Source organism: Borostomias antarcticus, assembly GCF_949987555.1.
Source record: "Borostomias antarcticus genome assembly, chromosome: 20".
Lineage (NCBI taxonomy): Eukaryota > Metazoa > Chordata > Actinopteri > Stomiiformes > Stomiidae > Borostomias > Borostomias antarcticus.
The window spans coordinates 2549774-2567007 of NC_140253.1; the positions used below are offsets into that span (position 1 = coordinate 2549774).

At 46.8% G+C, this 17234-nt stretch overlaps 1 protein-coding gene across 2 annotated transcripts in view; it reads left to right on the forward strand.

Annotated features, from left to right (window-relative positions):
* Positions 1-4319: 4319 nt before the first annotated feature.
* Positions 4320-17234, forward strand: part of papss1 (3'-phosphoadenosine 5'-phosphosulfate synthase 1) — a 22056-nt gene continuing 9141 nt past the window's right edge. For both annotated transcript variants that reach the window (XM_084454295.1, XM_084454296.1), the window contains exons 1-8: positions 4320-4513; positions 5191-5305; positions 5506-5741; positions 6172-6310; positions 7825-7943; positions 8312-8425; positions 8851-8962; positions 13573-13778. In XM_084454295.1, the coding sequence (XP_084310421.1) occupies positions 4454-4513; positions 5191-5305; positions 5506-5741; positions 6172-6310; positions 7825-7943; positions 8312-8425; positions 8851-8962; positions 13573-13778 (1101 nt within the window). In that variant the 5' untranslated portion in view covers positions 4320-4453. The remainder of the gene's footprint in view (positions 4514-5190; positions 5306-5505; positions 5742-6171; positions 6311-7824; positions 7944-8311; positions 8426-8850; positions 8963-13572; positions 13779-17234) is intronic.

Sequence of the window (17234 nt, forward strand, 5' to 3'; positions counted from 1 at the left end):
TTGTGTAACTGTAAATATATCTGCATGGCAGATAGTCTAGAGTAGCCTATAGCTACTCTCAATATAATAAAAAATGTTGTTCTTTAGGCCTGTATAGGCTACTTCCAATCTACCATAATCTCAGGGTTGCAACCTTTTCCCCAACTAGCCTACATGTAGCCTACACTTTACTTGATAATGAATAAGTAGCCGAGGCTCCAGACCTCGTCTGATGTGGGATGGGCGTTTTCCACAGCTGTTTGCAATCCACGTGTGATTATAACCGACACATCTAGCCTATGCATAAAAAGGGCTTGGACGGTATGTTAGAATGTGTATGTAGAAGGGTAGCCTTCTCTTTTTCATCTTTACAGTGGTGGGAAACAGCTGCAGGGATGACCACGTTTTCCCCCATACATAATTATCATTCGGCTCATAATTTAGGATAATTATACAGTCAAATTTACTCGCACTGAAGTAAAAACCGACCCCAAATCAGTTTTTCATAGCGAACAGAACAGAAACATCACTTCCGTTTTAAGGGTAGGCCCTCTTTTCACAATAAGAGCATGGGCTGAAACGTTCCAGAACTTTTTTTTTTTTTTTTAGTTCATTTTTACAGGGACAGTGCACACCAATCAACATTACTGTAAATGTGCCAGTTATAGCTGGGTATAGTTTCCAACTGCAGTCACTGGGCAAGGTGTTAAGTGTCGGATAAAAACATAATAAAGAAAACACTATAAAGACAACATAACAGGTATAACATTTGTATAAACAACACAGTTAAAAGCACATAAAAATACAAATTGCAGGGACAATAGGCTACAGGGCAAAATGTAAGGACACTGTAAGACAAACATGCAGGCATGCAAGTAAGCAGACAGACATTAAATCAACATGCGGACAGACAGGCAAAGCAGACAGACATCCAGACAAACAAACTTGTGATTTCAGCGAGGGAACTCTCGTTGTTTTGGATTCAACCGGTTCTCACTGTTGATATTATTTGCAAGGGAAACACCAGATCATATGGTTTCAAATTTAAACCAATGTCATATAGAGATACAACGTTCTCCCTTTATCTTTCAACACCTCTTTCACTCGCATTCCTTCCTTCCCCTGTCACACTCCTGTCTCCCTTCTCACTTTCTCCCCATTTCTTTTTTCCCCACACGACACACGAGGGACAGGGAAGAGCCACGATAGGAAAAGAGAGCGAGAACGTGTATCTTCTTTCAATTCTGGAAATCCAGTAAGTCAGAAAGTAATACTTAGAATTATAATAGCCAATTTATTATATAAAATTTAAAATTAGAATCCAATCTCAAACACCATACACTACATTGGAAATTAAGTTCGATATGCAGATAACATGTTGCTTCACGTACATTTATTTCATATTACACAAAGATGTGAGGCGAACTACTCTGATCATATTTCCTCCCTCCGTGCTCCACAATGAAACATAGTTATTCGTATTATAACAATCTAATAAAATAATATCAAAAATTAAAATCCAAACGCACACAGCAGGTGTATGTCTCCATAATCATGGTAAACACCTAAAATTCTTCTATCCTATATCTTTTCCTTTCACAACAGTATGAGGCTAACCACTCAGAACATATTCCCTCCCTCAATGCTCCATAAAGGAGCAAAGAACGGTCATCAATGGCAGAGAGCGTATGAAGTGAATCATTACTCTCAGCCCGCTTCGCGCTCAGAAGGGAATATCTCATCTCGTCCTCGTGGGTAGCGAGACCAAACACTTTAGAAACACATTTCTCAAGTCAAGAACTATAGAAATGATCCCTGAAAGTATAGTCTTAACAAACACACCAGAGAGAGGGGGTAGTCATGCGCGGGAACGTCATTCACGGTCACGGTGCTTCAAATACGTCACCAAACACATATTTAGGCACAGATAGAACGTCTGATAATAAATATTATCAGATGAATAAGGTTTAATCGTAAAAGCGTATTTTGGAGATGTATTTTGTATTATTCTACAAAAATGTTTAGTACCCACAATGCTTTGCTGATGAAAGCGTCCTCACATGTTGATGGTGGGGGAGGAGCCAAGCACTACTGAAATGTTCAAATGGGAAGCTCGTACATGTGGCTACATCCTAAACATGTCACGACTTTATACATTTATTTGTATTGCCGAAAGAGAATGGATCCTCGTCATATTGATACAAATTATGTATACACATATAATATGTGCGTTCAAATATAGGCTACATGGCTAGTATTGGAGGAATAACGTTTGACATGTTGCATATGAGTAATGATAAGTTCATTATAGCTGGCTATGGTTAATGGTGCGTTTATAGGCATGTTTGGTGCAATCAATTAAAGACCCCAACATAACGTTTACATAACATAACAGGTATACACAGCAATTGTAACGCTTGAACGTACAAAAAATTGCCGCACGAATGGTGAGTAGGCTAAACGGGGGCGTGCTTACAAGAGCGTACTGGTGCGTCAAAGACACAAGCCGTGTGGGAATGAAGGCGCTACACCACAGTTCCGAGGGAGTACAAGCTGGGTTTTGATCATCCCCGGCCGGGTCACCTGGGGGAGGGTGTGATGCTGAAAGACGCGGGACTGGGACTGGGACATCACTGAAGATGTGTCCAGAGACCTCAGGAGATGCACACAGCTTAGAGACACAGCTTATGCCTAAATGCGGAGATACATTATACAGATACAGTTGCTGAGATCATGTTGGTATAACTATGGGTCTGTCTATGTGTTTTCACACTACTGACAGCTAGTGAAAAGGGATGAGGAAGACAGTGGGAAAAAGAAGAACAAGAGACGCAGAAAGCACTAAAGAAGAAAAGAAGGAGGAGTCACCGTTCCACACTGTTTAAGAGCTGATATCTATTCTACAGTATCCAGTAGAGCTGATATCTATTCTACAGTAACCAGTAGAGCTGATATCTATTCTACAGTAACCAGTAGAGCTGATATCTATTCTACAGTAACCAGTAGAGCTGATATCTATTCTACAGTAACCAGTAGAGTTGATATCTATTCTACAGTAACCAGTAGAGCTGATATCTATTCTACAGTAACCAGTAGAGCTGGTATCTATTTTACAATAGCCAGTAGAGCTGGTATCTATTCTACAGTAACCAGTAGAGCTGGTAGGGATGGCGGTGTTTAGAGGTCATGGAGAGATGGAGGTGGAGGATATAAACCTCTCTGATGATCCAACCAAGGATGTTCAAACCAGGACCCCATAGGAGACCCCACAGTCAGGTAGGACAGATCATACAAGCTGCTTTGACCACCTTCCAATCATTATGCCAAGAGAAACAAAACATTTCAAACGCATTATGATACCAGACAGAAGGAATTATGAAGTTCAAATAAAGCTATGGAAAAAGAAAATAAATAAAAATAAACCTGCACGCCTCCAGGACCCTTAAATAGGCCAGAAAGATTGTGGCCGACCCCTCCCATTCCAGTCATGGTCTGTAATAATTCTGTATAGAGTACGTAAATTGCATTTGTGCCTCCCAGTATATATCGTATTTTGTATATTGCACTGTTTTTTTGTATTTGCACTATTTTTTGTATTTTGCATTTGCACTGTCATGTCTTTGCACTGTCCTGTCCGCTCCTGGTCAAATTCCTAGTATGTGTGAACCATATATATGGCCAATAAAACGGATCTTGAATCTTAAAATAAATAAATACAATTACACTATTAACTTCACAGGAACAAGCATGGCCAGTAAAGCCCACACAAACTCTGACCCAGTTTCCATACATGAGAACCAGGGTGGCTGTTGTCCCTGATGCTGCGTGGCTCCTTCAGGCAGCGCGTCCTGTAATGGAGAGAGCCTCTGGCAGCCTGGAAGTACCTCAACAGTTCCATCAACTGAACCGACTGAACTGAAGCCCGGGGGTTTTGGCCAGGTTGAGGGCAGCCTGATCGCTCAGTGGCTGTAGCTTGGGGTCCCAGAACCAGTAGAGGGCGCCCTCTCCCCACAGTCATTCCCATAACGCTCTCACAAGGAACTGATCGATTGTCGTATGTCTTTGTCACCACTAGAGGGAAATGTCGTCGCATACATATGAGATTCATACATTTTGCAGTCATATCGCCTTGATTATTTAAGTAATTCGTTTCTAAAATGATATATATTTTTGTTTGTATGTGTTTTTCTATCGTATTTGGGACAGAAACATTCTTCTTACATGTTTTCACCGTCAAATCACAAAAAGTAAATTTGTTTTGGGCGACCTTTATTTTGAAATTCCTGTCGAGAACACTATCAGAACGGTGTTTCCGTTATTGAGGCTAGATTCTGCTAGGGTAGTCTGGGGAGCCTCCGCTAAGAAAACACCTGGAAAACACAGAACGAATACGTGTTTTGTTTATTAATTTACTAGTTTGTGTAAACTGTAAACATACAGGTGTGCGGAACAAGCTTTTATACTACATCCAGGCATGGAGACTACTGGAAACTCGCACAAGAAACCTAAGCTGACCAACGCGTCCGAGAACTGGGTGAGCATTCATTGACTGTTGGCTGTAGCATGCTAGCATTACCTAGTAGAGATATCAAGCCTGCTACCAATGATATGAATGTTAAATGAACATGTACGCTATCTGATAATCTAGCTGCAACTGGAAGCAAAACCCTTTTCTGTTGATTAACTATCGATTGGCTCGTAGGATCTAGTGTGCAACGCAGCTCCTGTTGGCTAAGGAAGTGTTATTGCGTGCAATGCAGTTCAACCCTTGCAAAGTTGCCTGGCGTTAACTATTTCATCAGTGTCTTGATACTGATATATGCATTGGTTTGAGATAGATTGGATTAAATTAGATAGATAGTGATCTATGCATTGATTTGATAATATACTATATAATAGATACTATCTACCTATATGGATAGATGGATAGATAGATAGATAGATAGATAGATAGATACTTTAATGATTCCCCAAGGGGGAAATTTGGCATTCTGATTTTTGGCATGATTGGCTTAGATCCACAATGTGCACTGATTCACATAGCTACTGTAGCTACTGTTGACGATTGGATCACTTGCACAAACTGACAACCCACCCACCACCTGTATCTTCCAGCAGAAGTCCTAATGTCATCTGCCTGCTAGTCAGTCACGTTGACTGTTTACTTGAGATCAGAAAAAGCACTTAACGCTGGCGGTGTGGTCTTTGCAGGGGATGCAGAGGGCGACTAACGTGACCTACCAGGCCCACCACGTGAGCAGGAACAAGCGTGGCCAGGTGGTGGGCACCAGAGGCGGCTTCAGGGGGTGCACAGTGTGGCTGACTGGTACGTCTGGGTGCATAATATAGTCACATGCAAAGACTCTTGTGTTGTGCTGGGCTGATGCTGATATTATTTTTCTCTGGTAAAAAATCTGGCTGGTAATTTTTTTCATTTACCTACTAAAGGTAAATGGAAAAAAGTCAAAAAGTGATTTTTGGAGCGCGGTGTCACCTCTCTGCTGCTGTGTCCCATCCTCCCCCCAGGTCTGTCTGGCGCGGGGAAGACCACGGTCAGCATGGCCCTGGAGGAGTACCTGGTGTGCCACGGCATCCCCTGCTACACGCTGGACGGCGACAACATCCGGCAGGGCCTGAACAAGAACCTGGGCTTCAGCCCCGAGGACCGTGAGGAGAACGTCCGACGCATCGCCGAGGTGGCCAGGCTGTTCGCCGACGCCGGCCTGGTCTGCATCGCCAGCTTCATCTCGCCCTACGGGCGGGTGAGTGTGTGTGTGTGAGTGTGGTCAGTATGTGTATGGTCAGTATGTGTGTGTGTGTGTCTTTATTTGTGTACCCCCATCCCCTCCCGTGGGTAGGCAGCTGTTACAATAGCAACGTCTTGCTATCATATCGCCCTGTGGTCCACAAAGAGAGAGAGTGGGAAAGTGGAGTGTGTGTGTGTCTGTTTTCAGTCCTAATTGTAAGTATGCAGACACACACGGTTCAGTTGTGTCCAGACTTGCATTGTGTATTGAACTGCATACATTTTCTCCCCCCTCCCTCTCCCTCCCTGTCTCCCTCAATCTCTTCCTCCTTCCCCCTCTCTCTCCCTCTCTCTCTCTCTCCTACTTCCCTCTATTCCTCTCTCCCTCAACCTCTCTTCCTCCCTCCCTCTCTCTCTCTCTCCCTACCTTTCCCTCTCTGTCTCAGGACCGTGTGAACGCCAGGAAGATCAACGAGGCGGCCGGCCTGCCGTTCTTCGAGGTGTTTGTGGACGCTCCGCTGGACGTGTGTGAACAGAGGGACGTCAAGGGCCTGTACAAGAGAGCCAGGGCCGGAGAGATCAGAGGTCAGATACAACACCCCATCCTACATCTAACACACAACATACCACATCCTACATCTAACACACAACATACCACATCCTACATCTAACACACAACATACCACATCCTACATCTAACACACAACATGCCACATCTAAGATACCACACAGGACTATATAAAACATCTAAAACACAACATACCACATCTAAAATACAACATACGATATCTTAAATACAACACAGGACTATATACATCTAAAATATAACATACTACATCTAAAATGCCACACAGGACTTTATACAACATCTAAAATACAGCATTCTACATCTAAAATACAACTTTGGACTATACAACACACAACATAGGACTACATACAACATACAACAGGACTACATCTAACACACAACCTACAACATCTAAAATACAACATAGGATATATACGACATACAAAATAGGACTACATACAACATCTGAAATACAACATACAACATCTACCACACAACATAGCACTACATAGAACATCTACCACACAAAATAGGACTACATGCAACATCTACCACACAAAATAAGACTACATAGAACATCTATAGCGCTTTTCGACAAAGACGTCTCCTAACCTTTAGTACAGAACTTTTTTCAAGGAATTAAAAGGTTCATTCAGCCCATAGCGTTCTGCGATCCCTCCGTAGTCGAAGATAAGTCAAAGTAGTCTGGTGACGTAGCAGGCTATGCTTATCAAACTGCTTACAGCACAGGAAATCTCTCTTCTTTCATGAAAGTATTTTAAAACTAATCATATAAGTAGCCTACCATTTCTCAATTTTATAGCCTAGGCTTTATTGTAAACAGTTTAAATTAGATCAGCAATCTCCCAATATATGAATTGATGCTAGTTGAAGTTGAAGTTGATAGACTAAGAGAAGCAGAGTATCTTAACAAGACAGCAACAACACATCCTTTTTCAGTGGAGGAAGTGCAGCCTATCTTCGCCTATCTAGCATTAAGCCGATCCTTGCGCCAGAACAGACGCAGATATGATCTGTGCAGCAGCCATGATGACATCAGGTCGTTGTAGTTCCCCTTGGAAGGCTGGAGAAGACCTGCTGGAGTCCTCAGAACACACGCTTAATCACACTATCAATGCCTGAATCTCTAGTAACACTCTTAATCCACACACTATCAATGCCTGAATCTCTAGTTACACACTCTTAATCCACACACGATAAATGCCTGTCTCTCTCTAGCTAACTAGTTTACCTAGTAGAGTTTGACTGCAAAATGCTTGTCCTAAAATGTGTTCTTGATTGTGAATAACGGCATACCTATGGTAAATGGTAAATGGACTGCACTTTATCCAAAGCGCTTTACAATGGCCTCTCATTCACCCATTCACACACCAATGGCGGCAGCTGCCATGCAGTGCCTACGACCACTGGAAGACCCGCCCTACCACTGAGCCACAACCGAGCCGCAACCTCAGCAACTCTCCGCTGTCGAGTAATCAGAAGGCTTTCTAACGTGTCTATCTGTTCCCAGGGTTCACGGGTATCGATTCAGAGTATGAGAAGCCGGAGGCGCCGGAGCTGGTCCTGAAGACGGACTCCTGCAGCGTCAACGAGTGCATCCAGCAGCTCATAGACCTGCTGCAGGAGAAGGTGAGATCACCACCTGAACCCCATCCACTTACTAAACATAAAGATATTCAGTCAGACATGCGTCATGTTCTGGTCTTTTAAGTAGTCATGTGTCTTTTTCACCACTAGAGGGAAATGTGGTCGCATACATGTGAGATTCCATTTTGCAGTCATATCGCCTCATAAAGAACCTACAACAACAACAATTCTACTACCTTCTGATTCAGTCCCCATTACTAAACCTGGTCGCCATATTCTCTTTCCATCACGTTTATTTTTGTTATGAGTAAAGCACGGTTTACACAGACTGACATGCGGATTCATGGTGTGTGTGTGTGTGTGTGTGTGCGCGTGTGTGTGCGTGTGTGTGCGCGCGTGTGTTCCTGTAGGACATAGTGCCCGTGGACGCGTCGTACGAGGTGAAGGAGCTGTATGTCCACGAGAACAAGCTGGACCTAGCCAAGGCGGACGCTGAAACGCTACCGGCTGTCCAGATCACCAAGGTAACGCCACCTGTCATTCACAACTGCCAACTGGGTTGCCGTGGAAGCTTGTATATGACGGGGGGAAGTGAGGATGGTTGTTAAGGTGTTTGACCATAGTAGGTAATAAAAATAAGAAATATATATACCCTACATGGACAAGTAACATCAAGGTCTGACCTCACAACTGCTCTTCTGGATGAATGGGCAAATATTCCCACAGACACACTCCAAAATCTTGTAGAAAGCCTTCCCTGAAGAGTGGGAGCTGTTATCGTTGCAAAGGAGGAACCAACTCCATATTAATGCCTATGAATTTAGAATGGGATGTCATAAAAGCTGTAGGTGAAATGTGTAGGCGTCCCAATACTTTTATCCATATAGTGTATATATTGAATGGCTCGCCGACCGCGGTATTTGACCGTTGTGTCTGTGTTGGAGCGCAGGTGGATATGCAGTGGGTGCAGGTGCTGGCGGAGGGCTGGGCCACGCCCCTCAACGGCTTCATGAGAGAGAGGGAGTTCCTGCAGTGTCTGCACTTCGACTGCCTGCTGGACGGTAAGTCTAGGACTCTAATATCTGATGTAGGGCAGGATGGAGGACTCTAGGACTCTAGTATCTGATGTAGGACAGGATGGAGGACTCTATGACTCTAGTATCTGATGTAGGACAGGATGGAGGACTCTAGGACACTAGTATCTGATGTAGGACAGGATGGAGGACTCTAGGACTCTAGTATCTGATGTAGGACAGGATGGAAGACTCTAGGACTCTAGTATCTGATGTAGGACAGGATGGAGGACTCTAGGAATCTAGTATCTGATGTAGGACAGGATGGAGGACTCTAGGATCTGATGTAGGACAGGATGGAGGACTCTAGTATCTGATGTAGGACAGGATGGAGGACTCTAGGACTCTAGTATCTGATGTAGGACAGGATGGAGGACTCTAGGACTCTAGTATCTGATGTAGGACAGGATGGAGGACTCTAGGACTCTAGTATCTGATGTAGGGCAGGATGGAGGACTCTAGGACTCTAGTATCTGATGTAGGAAGCAGCTTTCTTTGACTGAGGTCTACAGTGCTGGACGGACGTAAGATAAGCTTCTCACATTTGGCGTAGCCTGTTTGACTCAAAGTCTCCAAGAAATTCAAATCCCACATTTTGGGGTTTTGCAAAACGATGTAGTAAATGGACACTAGAGGGAGCTGAACGCTCACACAAACCAAAAGTTATGGCCTGCAAGTGGTCTTCATCAACTCATTATGGAAATGCCATAATACAGACGAACAAAATGAAAATTCAGTATGATTGGTATTGAGAAACAGAGAGATAACCTTACTCGTGCGGTGTCCACTAATGCCATTCCTTTATTCCTCTAGTCTTCAACACAAGGAATGCTTGAGTAATTCCATTCTCTTAAAACAAATAAAACCAATTCTCTTCATTTGGAGAGAAGAATGCTTATGGGTGACTTTTCAATTGTTGTCCGTACAGCTCTTGGATAGGTGCAACTGTGAAATCACAGCAATTTCCCACGCAGCGTTTGAATTTCCAGAAAAGAGTCAATTTACTTTTATTGCCCGCATAACACTGACCCTGTCAGCTGTTTTGTGGTGCCAGATTACTAACGCGCACACACACACACGCGTACACACACACACACACACACACACAGTCTAAAAGGCATTAAATGATAGGACTCACAACATAGGCTGTTGTTCATTAGCTATCTAATTACGAAGGTATATCTTACAATAACATTCTCCAAACATGGGACCTGGCAACTAAGAACTGTTTGGGGTTTGTTATTGGTTGTCTTGGTTGACGACTCCTGGGCAGGTTTGGGACTTTTCCGTTCGTTTAGTTGTACTAATCGAAATCAAGTGCACTGTTCATGTTTTTGACGAATGTATTGGAGCCAAATCTGGCTTTGATATACTGTCTTTGGCCCAGAGCAAACTTCAACTAACTGAATATAGTGGCAGGGAAAGGAGATAGGGTGAGAGAGATAGGAAGAGAGAGATACGAGAGAGAGGGGGAGTAAGAGAGAGAGATAGGGGTAGGGAGAGAGTAAGAAAGAGAGATAAATAGGGTGAGGAAGAGAGAGAGTTGAGTAAGAGAGAGAGATGGGGTGAGTGAGAGAGAGGGTGAGTGAGAGAGAGGGTGAGTGAGAGAGAGAGAGAGAGAGGGTGAGTGAGAGAGATAAGGTGAGAGAGAGAGAGGGTGAGTGAGAGAGGGTGAATGAGAGGGTGAGTGAGAGAGAGAGAGGGAGGGTGAGAGAGAGGGAGGGTGAGTGAGAGAGAGATAGGGTGAGTGAGACAGAGGGTGAGTGAGAGAGGGTGAGTGTGAGAGAGAGATAGTGAGAGAGAGAGAAATAGAAATAGGGCCTGATCAGGGCAAAAAAGGGTCAGAAAGCGCCCGATGTGAGACGTCTCTGCTGGCGTCACAGCGTGGATGTGAGACGTCTCTGCTGGCGTCACAGCGTGGATGTGAGACGTCTCTGCTGGCGTCACAGCGTGGATGTGAGACGTCTCTGCTGGTGTCACAGCGTGGATGTGAGACGTCTCTGCTGGTGTCACAGCGTGGATGTGAGAGGTCTCTGCTGGCGTCACAGCGTGGATGTGAGACGTCTCTGCTGGTGTCACAGCGTGGATGTGAGACGTCTCTGCTGGTGTCACAGCGTGGATGTGAGACGTCTCTGCTGGTGTCACAGCGTGGATGTGAGACATCTCTTGCCACTGGCGTAGTCGCTTTTGTGTCCTGGCTGAGGGAAAAATGCGGACGGAGGGAAAAGGAAGAAGATTCAATATTGATCTCCGTCGCCCGTCTGTTCAGACTTACCTTCTGGGGGTTTCACAATGGAGGAATAACAAAAGCTTGGAAGGACAAATGTCTAGACTGTAATGGATAAGATCCAGAATCCCAACTGACCGTTGTTCTGGGCCTGCGGGTTTTACGGTTCAGAAGGCAGGAATGTATTTGGTACATGTGTTCAGCAACACTTAAAATACATTTAAAAATGTTTTGATGAATGAGTAGACGCAGTAATTATGTTATTGTCCATTCTGACTTCCTTCTTGGGAAGAGTAGAAGGACAAACGTCCATGATAACAATCATAACCATCAAACCTGTGGTACTGGCTAAACCGACGGTCCGGGGCGTTCAAAACTCACCAGACCAATTTACCAGACAGGTATGCCATCATGCCAGTAGCAGTAAAATCGCTTGGCGATGAATGATCAGATATGACACGAATCATTTCCACGTGTGTGTGTGCGTGTTGCCAATAGCTCTGGACAGGGGCGCTGCCAGGGATTTTGGGCCCCATGAAAAGATGACTTTGGGCCCCACTAGTGGTATAGGTTCGATTTGACACTAGGTGGACACAATAAGCGGGGGTCTGGGGCTCCTCCCCCAAGAAATTTAGAGGTCACACTGAATTTCCTGCATTCTGGTGAATTTTTATGCACCAATTTGAGACTTTTCTTCATCAGTTGACGGTGGAAATGTGTTTATTTAAAAGAAAACTCTAAATTCAGGGACCAGATGACAATTAACAATATAATGGAATGCATTAAGGCTCTAAGGCATTTTGTATTGCTTTCAAAGATTTATTCTCCTGTAGCCTACCTTTCTCATTTAATATTCTCCCTGATAAGTCAACAGCCTAGGTATGCATTGTAGCTAGCTAGCTAGCCAGTCAGCTTGGCCGTATAGGCTAAAGTTAGGGCAATGTTACCAGTTTGTTAGCTAACTATTGCTAACCAGCATAAAGCCACTAGCTTATGTAAATCCCAGCCAGTCGCAAACAATCAAACCTGCCATAAAAAGGTTTTTTGAAGCCAGATTTTTCTTTAGGAAGCTGAGACATATGCTCCACACCAACACTCCTCACTCACAATTCACTGCTAGCTAGTCCTGAGGACCGAACCATTTCATATAAATAGAGAGGGGGGCAATTGGCTATCTGGATGTTTACTTTTTGCCCCCCAAAAAAGAAACCCTTAGTTTTATCAGTACATTGTAAAATAACTTCTATTAATGATGAAGATATTGAAAAAAAAGTGTACCTAATGTTGTAATATTTTTTTAGGGTCCCTGTCAGTCACAGGCCCTTAGAATCATCCTAGCTTTTCTCCCCCAAATGGCGCCATTGGCCCTGGACACTCTGGGCCTGGACAACGTGAGTGTGCCTGGACAGAGTGAGTGTGTGTGCGTGCATGTATCCTACGCGTGCGCGCGTGTGTGCGTGCGTGTGTGTTATTAGAACCAGCTGTGTGTGCTGCTACCCTGGGCTACCCAAGACCTTGTCGACCACTGCCCCCCCCCCCCCCCCCGGCCACCTCCCGATCTCCCCCCCCCCCCCCGCCGTTTGAACAGACGAGACGCCGTGAAAAGCGCGGCGGGCTCCCGTAAGCTCCGCCCCCCCGTCTAGGTGAAGGGCCAGCGGGGCGTCGGCGGGCGCTGCAGAACCACGGGGTCGTGAAACGCCTGGCTGTCTCTTAGTCGCCACCCCCCCGAGACGCAGACTGGTAGGGATGATTTGCGCCTCGTATATCTCCAGCTGAACTCTGGGAAGGCTCCGCGTGGTTGGACGGATGGATGGAGGAAAGTAGAGGATATTTTTAGAGCGCTACAGGGGTGGTGGTGGGGGCGGACATTTTGCTTTGAGGAATGGAGAGATACAGGTTATCTCCACATGTGTAGATGATGGTTTTTGAGTTGTAGTTGTTGTTTTGATAGGCTGATTTTTAATCTTTCTACAGTAACTCCCACCTTGTTCTTGTGGGATTTCAGGCTGGGTTTCAATCTTCTAGCCTGGCTTCCTTCCCCTTTGCTCCTTTGCCCTCATCAGGGCATCCGTTGATGGAAGGACTGGACGGCATCCCATCCTGTTGCCTTCTCTCTCCAGTTCTGCCAGACGAAGGACACGACCCGCTGGAAAAAGAATGATCAAGCCAAATTGAATCTGCCAAAACACACACACACACACACACACACACACACACACACACACACACACAGAAAACCCTAGTACTCTGTTTTTTTGCAACACAAGTCTGACCCCCATCCCCCTATCCCGTTCTCACATGAGTGACCTCTACCTACAAGCCTGTATTTGACCTTTGACCCAACCCCCTCTGTCGCCCCTCCGTCCCCTAGGCGGCGTCATCAACCTGTCGGTACCCATCGTGCTTCCCGTGTCCGCCGCCGACAAGGAGCGCCTGGACGGCGCCACGGCGATGGCGCTGGCCTACGAGGGACGCCGCGTCGCCATCCTGCGCAACCCCGAGTTCTACGAGCACCGCAAGGAGGAGCGCTGCGCCCGCCAGTGGGGCACCACCTGCAAGGACCACCCCTACATCAAGGTGAGTCCACCCGGAGGCAGGGGAGTCCCACAGGGAGGGTCCCGGAATGTTCCACTGCCACGTCTATAACGGGGGGGGGGGGGGGGGGGGGGTTGTTTGAAAAGCCTCCACCGCGCCATCCTGCGATGCCTCGGCCTCGTGAACGCGCGCGCCGGGAGATATTTCCGAAGCGCGTTTTTGGAGTTGTTGTGTAACAAAGCGTTTTCTTCCTGGGGGCAGAAAAAACTACAGTTATTTGTTTCTCGTGACAGGGACCGGCAGCGTAACACGCTCGCCAAACCCAAACCCCCCCCCCCCCCCCCCCCCGATCCTGTTCCCCGTTCCTCCGCCACCTTCTGGGTCGACTGCGCGGCGGAAGTGGAACTCTGGCTGGTATTTTGAAACTCAACCCTGGTGGTGATAATATCAAACAGCGTGTGAGAACACAAAGACAGGTTTTTCCTGTAACTTTCGGTTTGATAACCCCCCCCCCCCCCCTGGACACACACACACACACACACACACACTTCATATTCAGGACAGACTCCTGGTGGCCTCTGCTTCACTGTCACTAGGAGAAGAACGAAGGAGGAGGTGGAGGAGTGTGGAGCCCCCTGCTTTTCTCTTCTTCTTTTTATTGTATTTTTTTCCTCCATGCTCCCTGTCAGATCGCCTTGTGTAATCTCTCCATCGTCCGCGGACCGCCCTCCTGAAGCACATGTGTTTTATTTGGAATCCCTTCCTTTCTCTCTCTCTCTGTCCTCCCCCTTTTTCCTCGCCCCCATCGCTGTCCGCCTCCCCTCATTCGTCTCCTCATCACCCTATCTTCCTCCTCCTCCTCCTCCTCCTCAATCCCCCCCTTCTCCTCCTTCATCCTCTCGACTTCTCCTCCTCCATCCTTCCATCCACTTCCTCTCCTCCACCCCCCTCATCCCTCTCTCGCTCCTTCCCAAACTGCAGTGTTCTACTGGATACAGAGCTCTCGATAGCAGACACCCTCCCATCTCTGGCCCTCTCTCTATCTCTCTGTCTCTCTCTATCCCTCTCTCTCCCTCTCTTTCTCTCTCTATCCCTCTCTCTGTCTCTCTCTATCTCTCTCTATCCCTCTCTCTCCCTCTCTCTGTCTCTCTCTATCCCTCTCTCTGTCTCTCTCTGTCCCTCTCTGTCCCTCTCTCTGTCCCTCTCTCTGTCCCTCTGTCATCTCTCTCTGTCCCTCTCTCTGTCCCTCTCTCTCTGTCTCTCTCTCTGTCCCTCTCTCTGTCCCTCTCTCTGTCCCTCTCTCTCTGTCCCTCTCTCTCCGTCCTCTCTCTCTCATCCCTCTCTCTGTCACCTCTCTGTCTCTCTCTCTCTGTCCCTCTCTGTCCTCCTTTCTGGTCTTCTCTGTCCCCTCTCTGTGTCTCTGTCTCTCTCTCTGTCTCTCTCTCTGTCTCTCTCTATCTCTCTCTCTGTCCCTCTCTCTGTCCCTCTCTCTGTCCCTCTCTCTGTCCCTCTCTCTGTCCCTCTCTGTCATCTCTCTCTGTCCCTCTCTCTGTCCCTCTCTCTCTGTCCCTCTCTCTCTGTCTCTCTCTCTCTGTCCCTCTCTGTCCTCCTTTCTGGTCTTCTCTGTCCCCTCTCTGTGTCTCTGTCTCTCTCTGTCTCTCTCTCTCTGTTCTCCTTTCTGGTCTTCTCTGTCCCCTCTCTGTGTCTCTCTCTCTCTCTGTCTCTCTCTGTCTCTCTCTCTCTGTTCTCCTCGTTCCCCTCTCTGTCCCCTCCCTGTCTCTTTCTGTCTCTCTCTCCGTCTCTCTCTGTCCCTCTCTCTGTCCTTATCTCTGTCCCTCTCTCTCTCTCTGTCGTCCCCTCCCTGCCTCTTCCCATCTCTCTCTGTCCTCCCCTCTCTCTCTCTCTCTCTCTCTCTCTCTCTATCTCCCTCTCTGTCTCCCCTCCTTCTCTCTAGACCAGGCCTGAGTAAATACCAGAGTCAAAATGTAATAATATTGTTTCCATCTGCTCCGTGTCGACTGTGGGCTGACTGCTCAGGTGGACCCCAAGGCTACAGAACGTCCTGAAGCCATGCCGCCCCCTCACCTGCTATAATGACGCCAGTCGTGAGGAGAGAGAGAGAGAGTGAGTTTGAGAGAGTGAGTTTGAGAGAGGGAGGCAGATGGAGAGAGAGAGAGAGAGAGCGGTGGGGGTTTAGATGGATGGAGAGAGAGGGTGGGTGGACGGACGGAGAGGGAGAAGGAGAGGTAGACGGACGGACAGGTAGATGGATGGAGAGAGATGGTGGGTGGACTGGATGGATGAGACATAGAGAGACAGAAAGAGAGAGAGAGAGGGGGGGTGTGGATGGATGGATGGATGGATGGAGAGAAAGCAGACCCATATCTGGTGCTCAAATCTAACCAGCCAGACGAGACGTTTGTTGGATCGTTTTGAAACTCCGTCCTCCCATAGACTGATAGCAGTGGGTCTGCCTTGCCAACTTTTATTTTTATTTTTATTGTATTTAAAATTTTAGATCCATATTATTTAGCTCCCTCCTGTGCTAGAGAGAGGGGCTTGGAAGAGAAGAGACAGTCACCCTCATCTGGTCGGGGGGGGGGGGGGGGAAGAACACACAAATCAGACATAAACCCCACAGGATCATTTTAAAGCCGTCTCTCTGTTGAAGTAGGCATTGGCAGTCGGGGGAGATATGAATCCGAGCTCCAGACGGGAGCCAGCCATTCTCATATTTCGCTGAAAGAGGGTCTCCCGAGGAGATCTGAGGCCACAGGGAGAACAGTTTGAGAACAGTTTGAGAACAGTTTGAGAGATCTTCGCAAAGTTCAATTCCCAAACAGTTTATTTTTTATTTTTTGGTGCGATTCGGCCTGTCACCCGGCCAGGCCGTCCAGGGTCGGCGCTGTCGCTAGTCTGTGACAGCGGTGTCGCAGACTAGCGACCCCACCCCCCCCCCACACACACACACACACACTTGCATTCTGGGTCCGGCGTTCTACTTCCTAGACCTGTCACTCTTCGTTTACCCCTGCTCCCTTCTGTCACCACCCAAGTGTGTGAACAGCTTGCTGTGATTAAGGTGTCACTCGTTAGAGAGAGTGTGAGTGTGTGAGTGTGTGAGTGTGTGTGTGTGTGTGTGTGTGTGAGTGTGTGAGTGTGTGCGTGTGTGTGTTTTACTCCCCTCACTGGAGCCGATCTTTCAACACACCATTACTAGTCCCCCCCAGACCCATGCCCTGTCCTTCTCTGTCAGACTCGGTCCATAGACCTGTGTGTGTGTGTGTGTGTGTGCCTCCCAGTCTAACCTGCTCCATATTATGTGTAGTAAATCCTCTTTTCCTGTTTACCCCTCAGTAAGGGCGACAGGAGCCTCAACGTCGGAAACTGCGGTGTGGCAAGTGTTTATTTAGCCAGGGACCCCCTTATATATATACATGTAAAGGCAAGCGCCACATGTGATTGCTAAATGGTGTGTGTGTGCGCGCGCCCGTGTGT